General features: G+C 30.9%; 1 protein-coding gene across 2 annotated transcripts in view; it reads left to right on the forward strand.

The window, feature by feature from the left end:
- The window catches only part of LOC134725991 (E3 ubiquitin-protein ligase TRAF7-like), a 45,896-nt gene extending 31,189 nt beyond the window's left edge, over positions 1-14,707 (forward strand). The window contains exons 20-22 of one of the 2 annotated variants that reach the window (XR_010108617.1): positions 11,592-11,711; positions 13,287-13,410; positions 13,470-14,707. Coding sequence is in view for 1 of the 2 variants with exons in the window: in XM_063590340.1 (XP_063446410.1) it covers positions 11,592-11,711; positions 13,287-13,298 (132 nt within the window). In the remaining variant the exon portion in view is untranslated. Of the gene's footprint in view, positions 1-11,591; positions 11,712-13,286 lie in introns of both variants that reach the window. The other variant, XM_063590340.1, reaches the window with a different exon arrangement.
- The last annotated feature ends 5,233 nt before the right edge of the window (positions 14,708-19,940 follow it).

Consider the following 19,940-nt stretch of genomic DNA (forward strand, 5'->3'; position numbering starts at 1 on the left):
CAAGGAGACAACACAACCAAGAAACATCTGGAGAAAAACTAGAGTGGGAACTGTATTATTGCCCTTATGATATATGATATATATGAAGCCAAATGTTAACAACAGTAATACCAAAGATTAGTCTAAGAATTGTAGGCAATCTCAAACTTCTTAAAAGTTCATTGAAACTAAAGCAAAGGTAAATCTCAGCCTTATCTTGGACAAGTTGCTAAATGAGTATAGCCTTAAGAATAAGTAATATGGACAATTGCAGTACAATGTACATGGGTGGGAGGAATTGGCTCCTTTGATTTGTAGCTATCATGATCAGTTTTAAAGCATGCCCCGTATGTACCTCATTGTTGAAACTTATATTTTAAATGGCTATATCATTTATATTTTTTAAATATTGAAAGAAAACAATTGTGATTTTTATAACCATATTTCAGTTATCTTGCTCAAATTCTGAATTAAGGCATGATCCCAATGCAAAGTAGCACAGAATTGGTCTATAGGGATGAGTAAATAAGATCACATTAATTTGTTAGGCCATAACTGGCTAATATGAATTACATTAATTTTTATACTAAGGTCATTATATACCACACCTAAAAAAAAAATTGTTTGTTACATTCAAGGTCTTGTCTTTCAAACAGTGCCACCTACATTAAATTAGTATTATATTGGATGGGAAAAACACTGCTTTTAATGACTGCTCCATAATCCTATATCAAAAATGATTTAATACCATCAAATAATCTTCATAACAGCTATATATGATGTCATAACAACATAAGATTATCTATAGAAATGTTGAATGTAACAGTTATACAATTAAGTATTTATTGGAATACATTATGATACCAGCAATATCGTGAGAAATTCATTATTATATTGTATACAGTTGTAATAATAGTGGGAATATGGTCCTGACAGTTTTACAATTTTATCTATTAAATGGTTGAAAGGTTCTACTATCACGTCAATGGGATGATTTTGGTAGGATAGATTTGTTGTATAGCTAATGAAGTCTTCAATAATTTATCATGCTGCGTTAAACATTGATATTCTTGCCATATTTTATGGATAGCCTGTGGTCATAGTTTGGACAGTCCAGCCTTGGATTCAAACTTTGTATGCATTGTTACATCCATTTATCTTTAAAAAATAGTTTAACTTAGGGTCATTGTGTTTGCCATTGTTTTTTTTCCAATAAAGAAATGTGTTGTACCTCCTTATATCAGAGAATGTCAGTGTATTATTTAAAAAAGCTTTAGCTTAAAGCTAATGAAACAAAACTTCCCTAGATGAGAGAAAGTTTAAGAGATAATATATATACAATGAAGGTTATGTTTTATCACATTCTCTACATTTGTGCAATGCTATTGAATTTAAAATTCACTGAAAAATGTGCATTGTTATATTGACATGAGCTTTTGTCATTATTTGTCATAAATTGTTGTTTGACAGTCATTCTAGGGTGGCTTATGAAAATCAAATAACAGGATTAAGTGGGTGATGAATAGAAATGAATTTTAAGGCTTCCAACATATATTGTTAAAAAAAACAAAAATAGCAGGCTTTTAGTATAAACTAGAGTATTAATTCGACAAGTTTTCTAATAACTTATTTAAATTCTCATAAATAATGGAATTCATCGCAATAAAATTTGTGTTACACGAAGTACAAATAGTAATCCCGTTTTCCATTAAACAGCATTTTTTATTTTTCAAGTTCTAAAGTATAATTTGAGTAATAACTTACTTTTATCTGCACTTTTTATTTTTCTGTTAAAAGGTAAAGTTTGAGCAAACATATCTCCAGGTCCGCCATACAGTCGAAAACCTGGAATTTATAATATTAAAGTAATCACATGTCCTTGTGAAAACCTGGAAATTATAATATAAAAGTAATCACATGTCCTAGTGAAAACCTGGAAATAATAATATATAAGTAATAACATGTCATTGTGAAGTGTTCAAGGAAGCTTCCAAAAACCTGGAAATTATAATTTATATATTAGTAATAACATGTCTTTGTAAAGTGTTCAAGGAAGCTGCATGATACCTAATCTAATAATAATATCGTAATTATCATGCTGTCATAAATTAATTTTTATACCAGCTGCTTAACTTTGGGGTGTTCAGTTTTTATACAAACGCAAAAATTAAAAACATTTTAGTCATAATTATTGGTATCCTGTTGTCATCGTCAGCGTCCTCCAAAGACCGATGGTTACCAGATAATGTCATTATTATTAGTGAATAGAAATCAAAAAAAAATTATAAAATAAGGCTTATAACCACTTAAGGATTAATAAGGTTGAGATTGATTTTTGGGGTTTTGGTCCCAACAGTTTAGGAACAAGAGGCCCATAAAGGGTAAAAAAAAAAGTATTTTTCGAGTTTCGAGACAATAACTTGTGTTTATGAAGTGTATGGATCTTTCTGAAATTGTACCAAAAGGTTCCATTTCAAAACAGGAAGGTTGGGATTGATTTTGGGGGTTATGGCCCAAACTGTTTAGGAATTAGGGGCCGAAAAAGGGCCATAAACAATACTTTTCTAAAACTTTGTATAAATTGCTTTATTCTTGACCAATTTCAGTGGGGTTTTATTCTTGAATTCTTGGGGTTAATGAATATGCTGAATCTAACAGTGTATTAATTTTCTGAATTTGATCCCCTTTGTTATGTTGGTTCACATGAGGTCCAAAGGGTCCAAAATTAAACTTTGTTTGATTTCATCAAAAATTGAATTATTGAGGTTCCTTGACATGCCGAATCTAACCCTGTATTTACATTTTGAATTTTGGGTCCTGTTTTCAAATTAGTCTACATTATGGTCCAAAGGGTTCAAAATAAAACTTAGTTTGATTTTAACTAAAATTGAATACTTGGGGTTCATTGATATGCTAAATCAAAACATGTATTTAGATTTTTTACCATGGGCCCAGTTTTCAAGTTGGTCCAAATTGGGGTCCAAAATTTATTTAGATTTTCGATATTGGACCATAATAGGTAAATTTAATTTTTTAAGTTCATTAGATGACATTCATTCTGTTTCAAAATAAAGTGTTAAGAAAAGGAAAGGTTAGTGACACAACACTGTATAAAATGCCAGAATATTTTATTTTTTAATCATTTTTCAATTAACAACATTTGATTACCTGCAGAGGGTAATATATCTGTCTCAATGAAAACAATTAAATTTCTACTCAGAAAGCTTTTCTCAAAGGATTAGTTTTAGAACAACTTTTGGACTTTGTATTAAAGATGCAGAATAAACTACCATTTAGATAATTTGTATTAAGTGCATCATTGTATAAAGTACAGCATTTACTGTCATATTACATATATAAATTGCAGTAAACCAACAATTTGCCGATTCTGTTTGTCATTTCAATCTCCATGTTTGTATTTTGATGTCCACATCATCAAATGAAATTTTATATAATCTAACAAGTTTAGCTTCTGGATTTGGAAGTTTTTATGTTGTTTTGAAATATAACATGATCAAGTATTAATGAAAAATATATATTCAGAAATCTCAAAATGTTGTTTCCTTTATCCTTTATTCTTTGATGGAATGTAATAATTCTAGCATGTAATATGAGAGTTTTTTAGTTGTTAAAATTAAATACATATAAAGGATATCAGAAATCACCATAAATACTGCACAGTACAACATAGATAACCAATATCCAACTCATTTTCCCTACCCCCCAATTTTGATTGAAACACGTAAAATATTTAAGTAGTTATTGATTACCAAGTAATTTGTAGTCATTTTATTTAAAAATCAAGATTCTCAGGGGAACTTTAAAATTAGTACAATAATTTAAAGTATTTTATGAACTGAGTGTATATGCATCTATTGTAAAATGAAATATGATTTTAGACTAAGAATTTGCTTTAATTTTTTACTTGAATTATTTTTCTTTTTTTTTCTTTATTATAAATTAACAGTGTCAAGACCAGTCAACATAAATTAGACATCAACTCAGCAATAATGCATTTTCAATAATTCTTAATCTTAGAACAAACTTTTGAATAAAAATTAAAATTTAAAAAGAGATAAATTTTTTGTATCTTTTTGTTCTGAATTTAAAATTTAAATTTTAGATATTTAAACAATGTCTTACCTTGTATTACAATACAAAGTGAAAGAAATGCTCCAATAACAACGTAATTCTTCATAATAATAATAGCGGGTATAATTTCTCCTGCAGGATGACCATGTGATTCTGTGGTTGACAACAATCAAGTTATTTATATACCATGTGTGGTTCTGACTTAATTAACCTTAAGATTGTATCATGTAGGCTGGAGGAACAATCATTCCATTTATATCCCTAATTTTAATTGAAGCAGAGTTAATTTGTAATTAATCCCACAATATTCAAAGATGGATGCCTTAATATTTGATAATAGAAAATTTGTAAGCAGAAAAAAAAGCAATATTTATTTTTAAAAAGTCGGAGTAAATGATTTACATTTGATTGGTCTCAGAAGAAAAGATCTTTTTTTTTTACAGCCAATGTGATTAAAGTGATAAAGATTTTCATTAATTCCAGTAACTAATAATTTTTCCAATTTTGTATAATTTAAAGAAGAATTTACTCTTGTACATGATTCCCTTCCCCTGTTGAATGAATACATTTTTATGTAATGATTAAACACAATATATCTGTTATGGAGAGTAAATAGTAACATTGATTAGCAAAACAAGTCAACATGACTGAAATCATAAGATGCACCTTTTAGGAGTTATTTCCCTTTAATGTCATTTAAGGTCTTGTCACATATCTTAAATACTATGATAGATATAATGACATCCAGGGGGGGGGGGATGAGATGATCAATGCATTCAAATGGGGACATGTTGTTGGACCCCCCTTTTTATCCTGGGTAAGGACCCCCCTTTTTAGCTCACCGGGCCCGAAGGTCCAAGTGAGCTTTTCTCATCACTTGGCGTGCGTCGTCTGTCGTCCGTCGTCTGTTGTCTGTCGTCCGACTTTAACTTTTACAAAAATCTACTTCTCTGAAACTAATAGGCCAAATTTAACCAAACTTGGCAGCAATCATCATTGATGTATCTAGTTTAAAATTAGGTCAAGATCTATCTGCCCTGAAATGTTCAGATGAATCAGACAACCCATTGTTGGGTTGCTGCCCCTAAATTGGTAATTTTAAGGAAATTTTACTGTTTTTGGTTATTATCTTGAATATTATTATAGATGGAGATAAACTGTAAACAGCAATATTGTACAGCAATTTAAGACTAAAAAATAAGTCAAAATGACCAAAATGGTCAATTGACCCCCTAAGAAGTTATTGCCCTTTATAATCAATTTTTAAAAAGTGAGCGACACAGGCTCTTTAGAGCCTCTAGTTAAAATAACTGGATCCACCCTCAACCCTTTAAATAACACAATTGTTTTAGAAGGGCAAGATCTACACATTATACAAAAATATAAGGCAGCATGGCTGAAACCATCCCATCCTTTGGGATTTCTTGTCCTTTAATTTTAATTACAATATTTTTGCATTTATTGTTTTGGGCTTTCGGCCTATTGTCTTGTAAATTATAAAAGATAGATTTACACTTTAGGTAAGAAAATTGATCAGCATGACAAGGTCTTTTAACAAGTCAAATTTTCTGAAAATGTTTTTAGACTTTTTATAGGAGCAAGCACGTTTCCTCTTGGAGTGTGGTTATTCAGTTGTTTTACTTGTTAAACAATTAAAAACGCATGGACTCGATAAAATGTACAAACATTTAGTGCTTGAAGTATTCTCATTACATCATATGAATTTAATGACAATTTAACAAGTAAGTGAAGCAGGATACATTATAGCCTTTAGAGGAAATCAAAACAGATCAATAAAGGAGGATTTTTTGGGGCATAAATTTTGAATTAGGGTTCATTGACCAATACCACAATGTATCATAGCAAAATACAGTAACTAGTTAGAAAATAAGCCTTTTGTTAAAAATCAGCATACCTGTGTTTTATTCATGACGTCACAAATAGTACTCATTTTGATTTTTCATGTAAAAATCAGTGAAAATTGGTAAATTTCCATTGATTATTGAACAGGAAACATAGAGCACATATATGATAAAAAAGATGTTTAGAGTAATGATTGTAAATACATTTTACATGTCTAACATGAATATTTAGTTTGCTGTCGCTTGTGCTCTAGGTTTCCTGGTCCTAAATTTGGTAAACAACTGGTCAAGATAGTCAAATTTCGCCAATATCTCTTATGTTCACCTTTATGGAATGTAAAAATCATTGCTTAAGAATAGAACTTTGACACAAAAAGTTCTATTTAACTTTGTCAAATGCCTTTAAGGCAACTTAAAACATTTGTGACATTAAACTTTATAATCGGGGCCAAATATGGCCCTTACAAAACTTACTCCTTTCAAAATCAAACTCTCAGCCCACCTTTTTAATGCAATTCTACTTGATAATATTTAGTGACATTTATTTGTTACAATTTTTGATTGAGAGAATCTTCCTTATTGATAGCTGGAATGACGATGTGTTTTATTTATTTTTGCCTTCTTGTACAAAATCAAAAATATGACACCTAATTATGTACGGGTAACCTGTTAATTCTATCATTTACTGACTGAATCTATAAGTGATGATATTTACTTCCTGGTCCATATACTAATATAATATTGTATAAAAATCATCACACCTCTAATAAGCTATTCCCTGCTAATATTAAGAGGATGGTGCTAAACTAAACTTTTGGAGAACCTTCGTATGCTACATTAATATTTCCAAATTGAGTTCTCAATGTCAGACAATATTATACATGTAATACGAAAAACTCTAAAATTATATTGGTAACTGGTAGTTTCCAGTATTATATAAAAGTTTTGATTGCCAATCTTAGAAGTTTCAAAAAAAAAATAAGGTTCATCTACCTTAGGCAATGTCTACCTTAGATGAATTTGGATATCTTTTTTTATCCTTTTTGGTACATGTAATATATTCTGTTCTTATACATCCTTGGCTGGTCCGAGTACACAGTTATTTCGTAGTGCATTTCTTTTAGACAAAAAATGTAAATAAAAAAAATCCCACCTGCGCTTTCTCAATAATATTTTTACAGTGTGTTGTACTACTTTTGGGACAAATTATATCAAAATTATAGAAAACTTCATCAGCTCTAACTCAAAATATGGACAATTTTGTGTTAAGGGGGGTTTGAAATCTTTTGACAGCTTCCGAAGTGCTAATTTTTGACCTTTTTCAGCTGGACCTAATCACTACTTTACCTAAATATTTATGACCCAAATTATTTTACAGTGTCATTTCACCCCTCAACTTGCTATATGAGGCATAAAACATGGAGAATTAAATTTGGAAGGGGTATAACAAAAATTGGCAAGTAACACACTGTCCACACTAAGGACTATATTCGTGGACAACGAAAATCCAAGGACGATAACTGTGTACTCGGACCTAATAGGATAGAAAAATTTGACCAATCTTTATAAAACTTGGTATGACAAAAGTTTAATATATTATAAGACTGCTTACAAAGTTTCATAGCAATAGGATATATATTATAGACACTATGATTAATTCTATATTCAACTTTACGTGTTAAATTTGGACGTTAAAATTGAGAAATTTCAACTATCAACATTTGGGGCTTTTAAAATTAAAAAATTGCAAAAAAATACTTTTAAAATGCCTTAATATATAATACATCATGTATTTAAAGCAATAGAGTACTCATTTGATATATCAGACTTAGCATAATTTTTCAAAAGTCAAATTTATATGAGTCTGTGCCTAAAAATGGAGGTTTTCCAATGAAGGGGAGCCTTACATGAAGATGTAATATTTTCCAGCAATTTTAAATTTGTGAAGTTTTTTTATTATAAATAATCCTTACATATGTACTTAATGTACTTTAAATGGAAAGAAAACTTACAAATAACATATCATATTAGTTTAAACGGGTCTTAGGCCAAGTATGACTAAAAATAATTTTGGGTCAATTTAGGCCGTAGCACATATTTACATTTAAAAATGCATATTGAAGCTATATGAAATAAAAAATTGTGTCTTTTCTATCATGTCTATACTCAGGTGACATGATACAATAAATCTGAGCACAAAAAGGCTCTTACATTCAACTTTTTGAGCAGACAGTATGGTCTGATACAAAGGTTTTTCACTTTTTAGTGAAAAACTTGCATGCAATTCTAGTCTCAACAGGCTTATATTTGAACCACATGGTATCCTACAGAGGTAAAGAAAGATATTATGTGAAATGAAACAGGTACAAAAGACATTGTTAAATGCTTTTTATACAAATTTAGTGAGGTCTTTATTATGGACTTCAACTTTTATGTGCCATGCTCCTCATATTTAACTTGATTCAAACAGGGCGTTAGATGAGGGTCATTTATACAACACACTTTGCTCATATTGTCTGAGATAATCTTCTTTTCTGTAGATTCAGAGTTCACAAATGAGTAATACAACTGGATTAAAGCATAGAAACACAAAAATTGACACATGAAAACATGTCAAATAAAAAGTCAAAATGCCACTTATGCATCAAAATTGAAAAAGCTATGAAATGCTTATTTTGACCATATAATGCCAAAATTGGTCATTTTTGCAGAAATTCTATCAAATACAAGTTTAAATCCTTTAGTTTTATGCTATTTGACAAATTGACACCATCAAATCATTCAGGGAAGTTGCCAAAGTACAGATTCTATATTTCCTGATTTCACCTCTTAGGTCCGAGTACACAGTTATTTCGTAGTGCATTTCTTTTAGACAAAAAATGTAAATAAAAAAAATCCCACCTGCGCTTTCTCAATAATATTTTTACAGTGTGTTGTACTACTTTTGGGACAAATTATATCAAAATTATAGAAAACTTCATCAGCTCTAACTCAAAATATGGACAATTTTGTGTTAAGGGGGGTTTGAAATCTTTTGACAGCTTCCGAAGTGCTAATTTTTGACCTTTTTCAGCTGGACCTAATCACTACTTTACCTAAATATTTATGACCCAAATTATTTTACAGTGTCCCCTCAACTTGCTATATGAGGCATAAAACATGGAGAATTAAATTTGGAAGGGGTATAACAAAAATTGGCAAGTAACACACTGTCCACACTAAGGACTATATTCGTGGACAACGAAAATCAAAGGACGATAACTGTGTACTCGGACCGGCTTGTCAATATTCAGATTTGAGCCTTCCTGATGAAACTAAATCCAGAAAAGAGCTTCAGACTCCCAAAATTTTTAAAGTTTTTCATTTTTTTAAGACCATAAAAGAAAAGGTTAATTGTAATAAATGGGGGTTGAATTATTTGTAATACTATAAACCAATTAAATTTCGCGAGCGATTGATATTTCGTGATTTTTCGCGAGTAGAAAAATAACGGGAAATTAAATTGTCGCAAAAATGTATAACTTGAATCTTTCCCTATCAAACTACATCTAGTACATAAGAAAATCGCGAAATTAAATCTACGTGAAAATGACTTGCTAATATAAGCGAAATAAAGTATCCGCGAAAATAAGTTGGTTTACAGTAGCTTAATGTATAGTATAAAAACAGCTATTCAATGTCAACATATAAATCAGATTTAATTCTATAGAAATGTTTTTTACAACATTCTGTTTATTTTATCTGTGTGAAAAACAATGAACTTTTTGTATTACTGTTTCCCCACCCACTGTTTAACAAGATTTATTGGACAGTCTTTAATGACATTACTGCTTTCCATCAAAAACCAATCGCTCTTTTTCACTAACTAATTAATGGTCATCAATAGGCAATCATTGAAAGCCAGAGGGTATGATGGTAGGACACTCACTTCTCCCGAACGTTTAAATCACTAAATGTTGCCGATTTACTCCATCAATAGGATTTCACAAATCACTTTATCATCTAATTTGGTTAAATTTTAAATTCAGATGCATATGAAGAAGTAAAGGGGCATGTTTTCTTGTGTCAAGTTAAAGTACATGTGTAAGCATTGCTATTTCCGCAGTGAGAATAATATTACTAGATAATTACACATTCAATAATTGCTGGTAAAAAATATATACCAGTGACTCAGGCAGTGAGAATAAAGTTCATGTTGACATATAGTCAATATATGTGTACATGTATATACATTTCCCATTTCCATTCTCAATTCTATATGCTATAGAAGCAGAAATTTTGGTGGAGGATTAAATTTCGTTTATTTCGTGGAAAGAATATATCCACGAAATTAAAACCACCACGAAAATTTAACATTTATATAATATTACTTCCATTTTTTTGAATCCACAAAATTAAATCTCCACAAAAACACGAAATTTTAACCCCACGAAAACTAATGTTTCTATTTAGTATATATATATATAGAGATGAGAGTGTAAAGAAAACAATGAAATAACAAATTTATAGCTGACTATGTGGTATGAACTTTGCTCATTGTTGGAGGCCGTACAGTGACCTATAGTTGTTAATGTCTGTGTCATTTTGGTCTTTTGTGGATGTCTCAATGGCAATCATACCACATCTTCTTTTTTATATTAAAACAGGTAACAGGCCGTCTAGAGTTGATGATATTGACACTAATAGCAGATATTATACAAGTCTAAAGATTGCACATTGACAATGATTTTCATTTTCTGAAAGATCTTTTCCAATTCTTATAGAATAGCTTTGAATTGTTAAATTTGACAGAGAATAAGGACAAAACAGATTTTTTTTTTTACTCTTTCATCTGTAATGAAGTCAGCAAATCCCACACAACCACTTGTTTGATATTTGAATAAAATCTTGTTTACAAGATCCAAGAAGGTTTGCCCAAGCAATTACAGAATTTCTATGTAGTTTAATCTAAATTACATGTGTTGATTTATTAATGAATTCTTTAAAAAAAAAATAGAATATAGTTTTGAATCTAAAATGAAATTTGTTTAATATTGGACAAAGGGCATTATTATGTATCATTTCAAGGTAGCTTTCAGCCACTGAATAAAATTTTGAGGCACCAAACGTAGTGCAATTCTATTACCTTTTTGTGTAACCAAAATAAAAGGGCTATCATGATACCTTTTGGACTATCTTGACCACCTTTTTTAGAACCGGATCCATCAGAAAAATTGTGAAATTTAACTGTCAAAACTATACTAGCCAAAAGCTAACCAAAAAACATTTAAAACTAAACAAAACTCTTGTGTCACCTCTCAGACTTGTTACACTCTGGCCATAGTGGGGTCTCTGTAAGTAGGTAGTCCCAAAGTTGGTTTCTGTGTGTACTCTTACTTTAAAATTAAGAAAGGAAATTTAGTTTGCCTCAACTGAATGTTATGAAACTTGTACCCAATATTTATTACCATAAAAACACAGATCAAGTTTGAGTTTTGGTGGCGTCACTTTAACTGATCTTCAGTTATGTACCTATTTAATGTTGTATGGAAGCAGGGGTATCATCTGTGTCACATTCCCTTATGTATATTGGCATTATATAACGTATTAATTGTAATAATTTCAAAGCTGTGACACAAACATGAAATTAGCAACTGAAACAAATGTTTGTTATTGTAGGTATGGAGTATGGATAATATGATTTGTACACAGACGCTAATCAGACATCAAGGAAGTGTGGCATGCCTAGCCACATCAAGGGGCAGGGTTTTCTCAGGAGCAGTAGACAATACTGTCAAGGTAATGAAGTGTGGCATACCTAGCCACATTAAGGGTTTGCATATTCTTAGGATCTGTAAATGATTTACTACATGGATCAACATCTAGGGACAGGATTGTTTTTAGGATCAGTTCAAAGAAAGTGTGACTTGTCTGGCAACTTTCAGTATGAGGAAATTTTCAGAATAACAAAAAAGCAGAATCACTGGAGCTGTATCAATAGCACCACCTCTAGCCCACAGGGATTTTTCCTGAAATTCTCTTTCTATATACCATAATGGCATATTCCCTTTTTTCAATCATAATTTCAATGGCAAGAAGTGGCACCCCACACATGAAATCATCAAAAAGGAATAACAATTATCCAGAAAAATGAAATAAACGAAATCCAATCCTTTTTCAGACTAATATATTCATATTATATGTTGCTGATTTTAAACTTTATATTTACAAAATAATACACACATATTAGATCAAATGAACCAATTAAAGTTTAAAAAAATTGACAATGACAGGGATGATTTTGGGGTTAATGCTTGTACTCCTTTAGCATGTTTAGAAGTAAGATATGTTTTGTACAGGTAAATTACGATAACTTATCATAAATAGTCTGAACAAAAAATTAACAGATCTTCATTGACTGCAAGTGAATTGACTGAAAATTTTATGTAATTCTGAAACAGGATTTAATTATTTATTGTTTACTATTTTAAGAGCTTTTCAGATGAAAATAACCCTTTCAGTTCAAAATCTGTATATAAAATTAACTACGCATAAAATGTTTTTTTTAAAGATTTGTGAATAACTTTTGAATTGGTTGGGGGATAGTTCCACAAAATCTTATTTTAGACTATAATTTTAATATTTGATTTTACTGTTGGTTAATTTGTCAAATTTCATTAAATAACCATGTCATCGTCTGCATCTTAATATTGATTGAATTTAATTCAAAATGTGGTGAGAATACGGAATAGAAATTTTTATAAAATCTATTTGGCAGTTTAACTAAATAAAACATTCTATGATGGCCTATTTACTTAAAAAAAATATTGAATAGCATCAAATTACATTTTGTAAGCTAAAATTTGTCACTATCTGAACTGTTATAAGGATTCATACACACTATATGATATTAATTTGCAATCCATGTTTTGTGGTTTCCTAAAAATGATCTGAAATTTGGAAGTTTGTTGTTTTCATCGACTTTATTGACGCAAGCAGAGATATATTTATATCTTAAAGGAGATTCTATGATCAGTAAAGATCAACTAAAACAGGAAAAAACTTTAGAACTAAATCACCAAATTGACTTTAAATTAAAATAAACCTGGAATTGAGCCTTATATTGAAATGTGTAAAAAGATCGTCTTTGTTTAATCTCACACTGGCATTAAATGATCAACTTTCTTTTACAATTATACAGGTTGAATAACCATCATTCAACTTAAAATAGAATTTGTAGATGAATGCCTACTGGTTTGAATGAACGTAAAATGCCATTCTACATTCAACGTATTGATACATTAATTGATGTTAAAATGGTTGAATTTGAAAGGGTAATCATTATATTTATATTTTTTATTTTGTTTATTGTAGGTCTGGCAGTAAATAGAGGAAGGAGACAATTTGAACAAAAATAATGACATCCTACCGTAAAATGATAATCTAATCAAAACATCATTAGTCTTCACAACAATGTTATATTGCCATTATAAACTGAGTTCTCATAGAATCAGCAATTCAGATCACAACATTGTTATATTGCCACTATAGACTGAGTTTCTCATAGAATCAGGAACTCAGATCATTTTTAGATGTAAATTTACAAAGATTGTTAGTACTGTTTTGTAAAATGTTAGTCTTGAAATATATCTTTTTATATAATGTTGATAAAAAAAAAAACAGAATTTGAAATTAAAGTACCAAGTTTTGTTAAATTAAGAACTTTCTACTGAGCACTGCTAAGTTTATTTTTAATGAAATAGAGAGTTGTTCCTAATTATGCTTTACAGATGTGAATGACACTGCATACAAACGTATAGTTTATTATTTAAGAAACTGATATGATTTTTGAAAACAAAATAAAGGCAACATTAGTATAACTGCTGTTCAATAGTCATAAATTGATTTAATAGAAATAAAATCTGAAGCCAAATTTTCCACTTCTGTAACCAAATACTTACCAATTACATTAAGACCAAAAAAATATGCAATTTATAAGTGAACCTAATTTCAAAGTGCTCATTCTTACATCACTATTAATTTCCTCAATCTTTTTATACTTCTCAAAAGAATTATTACATTAAGACATAGCAACCTGATATTTCATTGTTGGTAAATGAGAAGTAAGCAGTATTAATGGCAATAGGTTCAGCTAATTGTTAAAAAGTTTTAAGAGCTTATTCTAGGTTTAAAATTCTATACAGCAAATCATAAAATTGGGACAAAATTTACAGTTTCACAAATTTATTAACTTCTGTTTTTGCAAAGTTTAATAAAATAGAACATACTGATGAATGTAATACTCATACTAAGATTATCTATAAAGCCAGTAATTGATATTTTATTATTGATGAAAATCTGAACGCAAACAGATTCACTGTTAGGCATCATATAGAAATCTTAAACTTAATCATTTCTAAAGAAAACCATTAAAGTAAGCATAGTTTATATATCCTGTACATTTCTAAAAGCCCATTTAACATTATTCTAACTTTTGTTATAAAATTTTTAATCATTTTTTAAAGAAATTCCTTGCGCCAAAAATGTCTTAAATTTTTATCATAATGAAATATTGAATATTTAAGCAAAATTTAAACTGAAGAAATAAATATAAATCATGTTTCATCATGGCTAGTGAATATATTATTTTCTAGAAACTGATATATACAATAGTGATTGAATGTTATGTTTTTATATACTTTAAATGACTATACTTCATGTAAATATGATTGTGCTATGCAGGCATAGCATGTTATCTACCAATATTTTATCTGAATAAAACAAAATATTTCATAGTTTGTGTATTTTTTAGCAGATCAGCCTCAATTGGTTTTCCTTTTGCTTTTCTTACTGCCTCTAGTGTGATGAGTGAAAATGGGTTGTTAGCCCAATCCTCGAATTAATCTTTACTAAATTATAATCCTGGTACCTTTGATAACTATTTACGCCACTGGGTCGATGCCACTGCTGGTGGACGTTTCGTCCCCGAGGGTATCACCAGCCCAGTAGTCAACAATTTGGTGTTGACATGAATATCAATAATGTGGTCATTTTTATAAAATTCCTGCTTACAAAGCTTTGAATTTTTCGAAAAACTAAGGATTTTCCTATCCCAGGCATAGATTACCTTAGCCATATTTGGCACAATTTTTTGGAATTTTGTGTCCTCAATGCTCTTCAACTTTGTACTTGTTTGGCTTTATAAATATTTTGATATGAGCGTCACTGATGAGTCTTATGAAAACGAAAAGCGCGTCTGGTGTACTAAATTATAATCCTGGTACCTTTGATAACTATTATCATAGTCAAACTAAAGACTTTGCCGTATTTGGTCATTCTCTACTGTTCGAGGTTAATTTAAGCTTGATGTTAATGAGAGGTTATATCAAAATGGGATTTATATACTTCAACAACTTCGGCTTATAATTTAGTGACATTCCTCAGTTGAAAATAAAGGCAACAGTATTATACATGTGCGCTGTGTATTATCCAATGTGAATGATCAGGCATGTAAAGCAGAAATAACTTCCTCTCCTGCAGCTACTGATTGGATATAAGCTGTGTATTGCACAATGTAAAAAGGGTGTCATGTAAAGAAGAAATAAACTTACTCTCCTGCAGCTACTGATTGGAAATAAGCTGTGTATTGCACAATGTAAAAAGGGTGTCATGTAAAGAAGAAATAATTACATTAGATGTATGTTTCATCATAATACTTTATTTTGATTGGCTAACTGCACATTATCTGTTATTCTGTAAGCAATTGCATCACTCAATAAAACTTTTCATTCATGATAGCACGTGGTCCCACAATAAAGTGCACAGGTGAATAAAATACAAAATTTATAAAATTCGTGTTTTCATGATCATAGCTAAAAAATGTAATTATAAGTATTGAATGCTTCTTTTTGTAATTTTATAGGGTTGTAAAAGCGTTGACCGTGCGCACATTTTTAGTATGAAGCGCTTCTGCGCTTCATACAAAATGTACTTCGGTCAACGCTTTTACACCCCAATAAATTTACAAAAAGAACCATTCAATTCTTAAATAAACTTACTCTCCTGCAGCTACTGATTGGATAAAAGCTGTTTATTGCACAATGTAAAAAGGGTGTCATGTAAAGCAGAACTAAACGTACTCTCCTGCAGCTACTGATTGGATATAAGCTGTGTATTGCACAATGTAAAAAGTGTGTCATGTAAAGAAGAAATAAACGTACTCTCCTGCAGCTACTAATTGGATATAATATGTGTATTACCCAATGTAACAAGGGTGTCATGTAAAGCAAAATAAACATCCTGAAGAGCACTTGATTTTAATGTCACGTATTTGACATGTAACGCATGAAATATATCATTCTTCTAGAGCGACTGATATGATGCGAGGGTGGTTTGCCCAATGTCACATTGTATCTTGTTCAGTATGTTATTCATTCTAGAGCTTCAGATGAGATATGAGCTGTGATCTATTTATGACACAGGGGTGACATGTAATATAGGATATTGTAGCATCAGTATATAAGTTGAAGTAAGTTGTGTGTTCCTCAATATCAACTTTGTAATAAAAGAAGATGTGGTATAATTGCCAATGAGACAACTATCCACAAAAGACCAAAATGACATAAACATTAACAATTATAGGTCACCGTACGGCCTTCAGCAATGAGCAGAGCCCATACCGCATATAGTCAGCTATAAAATGCCCCGATAAGACAATGTAAAATAATTCAAGCGAAAAAACTAACCGGGGGCCTAATTTATGTAAAAAAATGAACGAAAAACAAATATGTAACACAACCACTGAATTACAGGCTCCTGACTTAGGACAGACACATACATAAATAATGAGGCGGCATTAAACATGTTAGCGGAATCCCAACCCTCCCCCTAACCTGGGACAGTGGTAAAACAGTACAACATAAGAACGAACTATAAAAATCAGTTGAAAAAGGCTTCACTCATCAGATAGACAAAAAATAAAAGTGGAAGGCAGGATTAACATACCAATCTAGACTACTTAATTAGACATGAGTTGTATATTACCCCATGTCAAAGGTGTGACATATCAAGTGTGATATGCTTGTATTATCTAATGTCAGAGTTGTAAATGTTGTGAGATTCCATACTAGAGCACCAGATTGGATGTGATTTTTGAATAACCGAATGTCAAAGGTTTGTCATATAAAGCAAATTAACCTTAACCATTAAAACACCTGGTTGGATTTAAGTTGTGAATAATAATTATGTGTCACAGGTGATACATGTAAAGCAAGATAAAAATGTGTAAGGGTTCCGCGGAACCCAGTGTCTCGCCTACGTTTGCTGTTAATCACTGGCTCAACAAAAATGGGGGAAAAAAATCAATAAAATTATTCCATCTGTCCAAGTTTGATAAAAATCCAAGATAATTTATGAATCTAATAAATGTTGTGAAAGCTTTAACTGCAGACTGTATGTAATTTTAAGAAGAAAAATTAGGTCCAAGTACAATACGGAAAAAAATGAATTTTATGTTTACAAAATGTACTTCTAGATACTATCTTATGATCATAAACAAGCTTCTGTGAAAGTTTGGTAGAAACGGTATCAGGTCCGTTCGCGCCCAATACACTTTCGCACCTCGAACGTTTGCACCCAAGGTCCGTTCGCACTCTACACGTCCGCGCCCAAGTTTTAATTCAAATACCAGTTGAATAATTGGAAAATCATGATTTTTGTTTTTAAACTGCTTTGGTGTTAATACTGAATGTTACTTGTATTAAGCTTGGTATGAGTAAAACATTGAAGATTTTAAATGAAAAACACAAAAGGTTAATGTTTTTAACAGCTTGGTCCCTTTCATCTGAAACAATAAAATATAGCAATACACTATAATAACCAAAACATGATAAAAATTTATTCAAGACAACACACACAAAAAAACGTATTCAGAATCTCACTTTATTTTGAAACAAGTTAATGAAACAAAGTTATCATAGTAGCAATACACTACCAAAACATGATTTAAAAGAGTTATTCAACACAAAATAAAACGTTGACAGAATCCCACTTTATTTACATAGGATTATCATTTTGTTTAAAAATACACTATCCAAACATGATTTAGATTTATTCAACACAAAAAAAATGCTGTCTCACTCTATTTTGAGACAATGATAAAAAATATACTTATAAGAATACACTTGCCAAAACTTAATTTCAAAGTTATTAAACACAAAACCAATCAAAATTGGGCGCGAACATGTAGGGTGCGAACGGACTTGAGTGCGAACATTTAGGGTGCGAAAGTGAAAGGGGGCGAACATGAGTGGGTGCGAACGTGAATGAGCGCGAACTTTAATACCCGGATTCGGTAGAAACCCAGGATAGTTAAAAAAAAAAGTAATTAAAATTAAAAAAACTTAAACCACAGAATGAATGTAATGTTTCCCGACAGAAGAACTAAGTCCATTTATAAGTAAAATACAGAAAACGGGAATTTTATTTTTAAGAAATTTACTTCTGGATACTATCGTATAATCATAAACAAGCTTCTGTCCAAGTTTGGAACAAATACTGTAACAGTATAATTTAAGAAAGTTCTAATAATTAAATAAACTTTAACCACAGAGTGAATATTTGTGGACACTGCCAACGACGACGACACCGACTAAATGTAGGATCGCTATGCCTCGCTTTTTCGACTAAAGTCGAAGGCTCGACAAAAATCATTTAGAGCACTTGATTTGAAGTATTTTAACCCTATGTCAAGTTTGGCCTTAAAAGGAAGATATGTTATCCTTCCAGAGCACCTGATTTAATGTGATTTGTGTATTACCCAATATCTCGGATTTGGCATAATTAGGAAAATATATGTTACCAAGTTAGGAATATGACCATTGTCCATTTGTTTGATGTGTTTTATCATTTGATTAGGGATTTTCCGTTTTGAAGTTTCCTCGGAGTTCAGTACTTTTGTGATTTTACCCTTCTTGAGCACTTGATTGGATGTTTTTGTGTATTACCAAATGTCTCAGTTTTGGCATGATAAGAAAGATATATGTTACTCTTCTTGAGCTCCTCGTTTGATTTGATTTGTGTTTTACTCAATGTCTTGGATTTGGCATGAAAAGAAGGATATATTCCTGGCGTTGTCAGTTTTATAGCACTTAAGCTTATACGAGTTTGTAATACTTAATGTCTGAAGTGTAACATGCTAAGTGGGATAAGTTTCCCTTCTAGACCTCCTGGTTGCATATCAATTATGTTATACTTATTTAAAAAATGTGACAGTGACTCAAATTAGGGTATACCTACCATTTCAGAACAATTGCTTTGAAGCGAATGTTGAACTGCCAATATCAGATGTACATACAAACACGGCTATTCTTACCCTTTTAGAGTACCCGATTGGATGCGAGTCGGTAAAAACCCAATGACACAGATATGACATGTCAAACAAGATAAGCTTTCCCTCCTAGAAAATCAGATAGGATTTGAGTTGGCTACTTGATATCTAAAATCATATTTGTGAAAATATGTACTCTTCAGATGACGATGTATATATGTTCCAATTGTCATAATCTAGACATTGTTCTCTATATCTCGACTACAACTTATTGCATTGGACTTATTAGTTTGTACTAACATGAACAGCAGTAAACTTCGGTTGCTTTTATAAATGACTTTAAATTTTAATGTCCCTTTCGGTATCTTTTGAATCAACTTAGTTAAAGAGGTTTTTTATGTTACCAAATGCCATTCAAATGTGACATGCCGTTACACGTATAGTAGGATATGACCTTCACTGGCTCTATGAGCACACATCTTTTTTGGAAAGTTTGCTAACAAATTTTAATATTGCGACATCTAAAGACGTCGTATATACTTGCCCTTTTAGAGCACATATAATGTTAACTGTGTTCCACGTCCACTTGTATATTTTGTCTATCTGATGAGTCAAGCGTTTTTCAACTAATTTATAGTTCGTTCTTATGTTGGTGGGGTTCGTGTTGTTTATTCTTTAGTTTTCTATGTTGTGTCATGTGT

Source organism: Mytilus trossulus, chromosome 7 (assembly GCF_036588685.1).
Source record: "Mytilus trossulus isolate FHL-02 chromosome 7, PNRI_Mtr1.1.1.hap1, whole genome shotgun sequence".
NCBI classification, from domain to species: Eukaryota; Metazoa; Mollusca; class Bivalvia; order Mytilida; family Mytilidae; genus Mytilus; species Mytilus trossulus.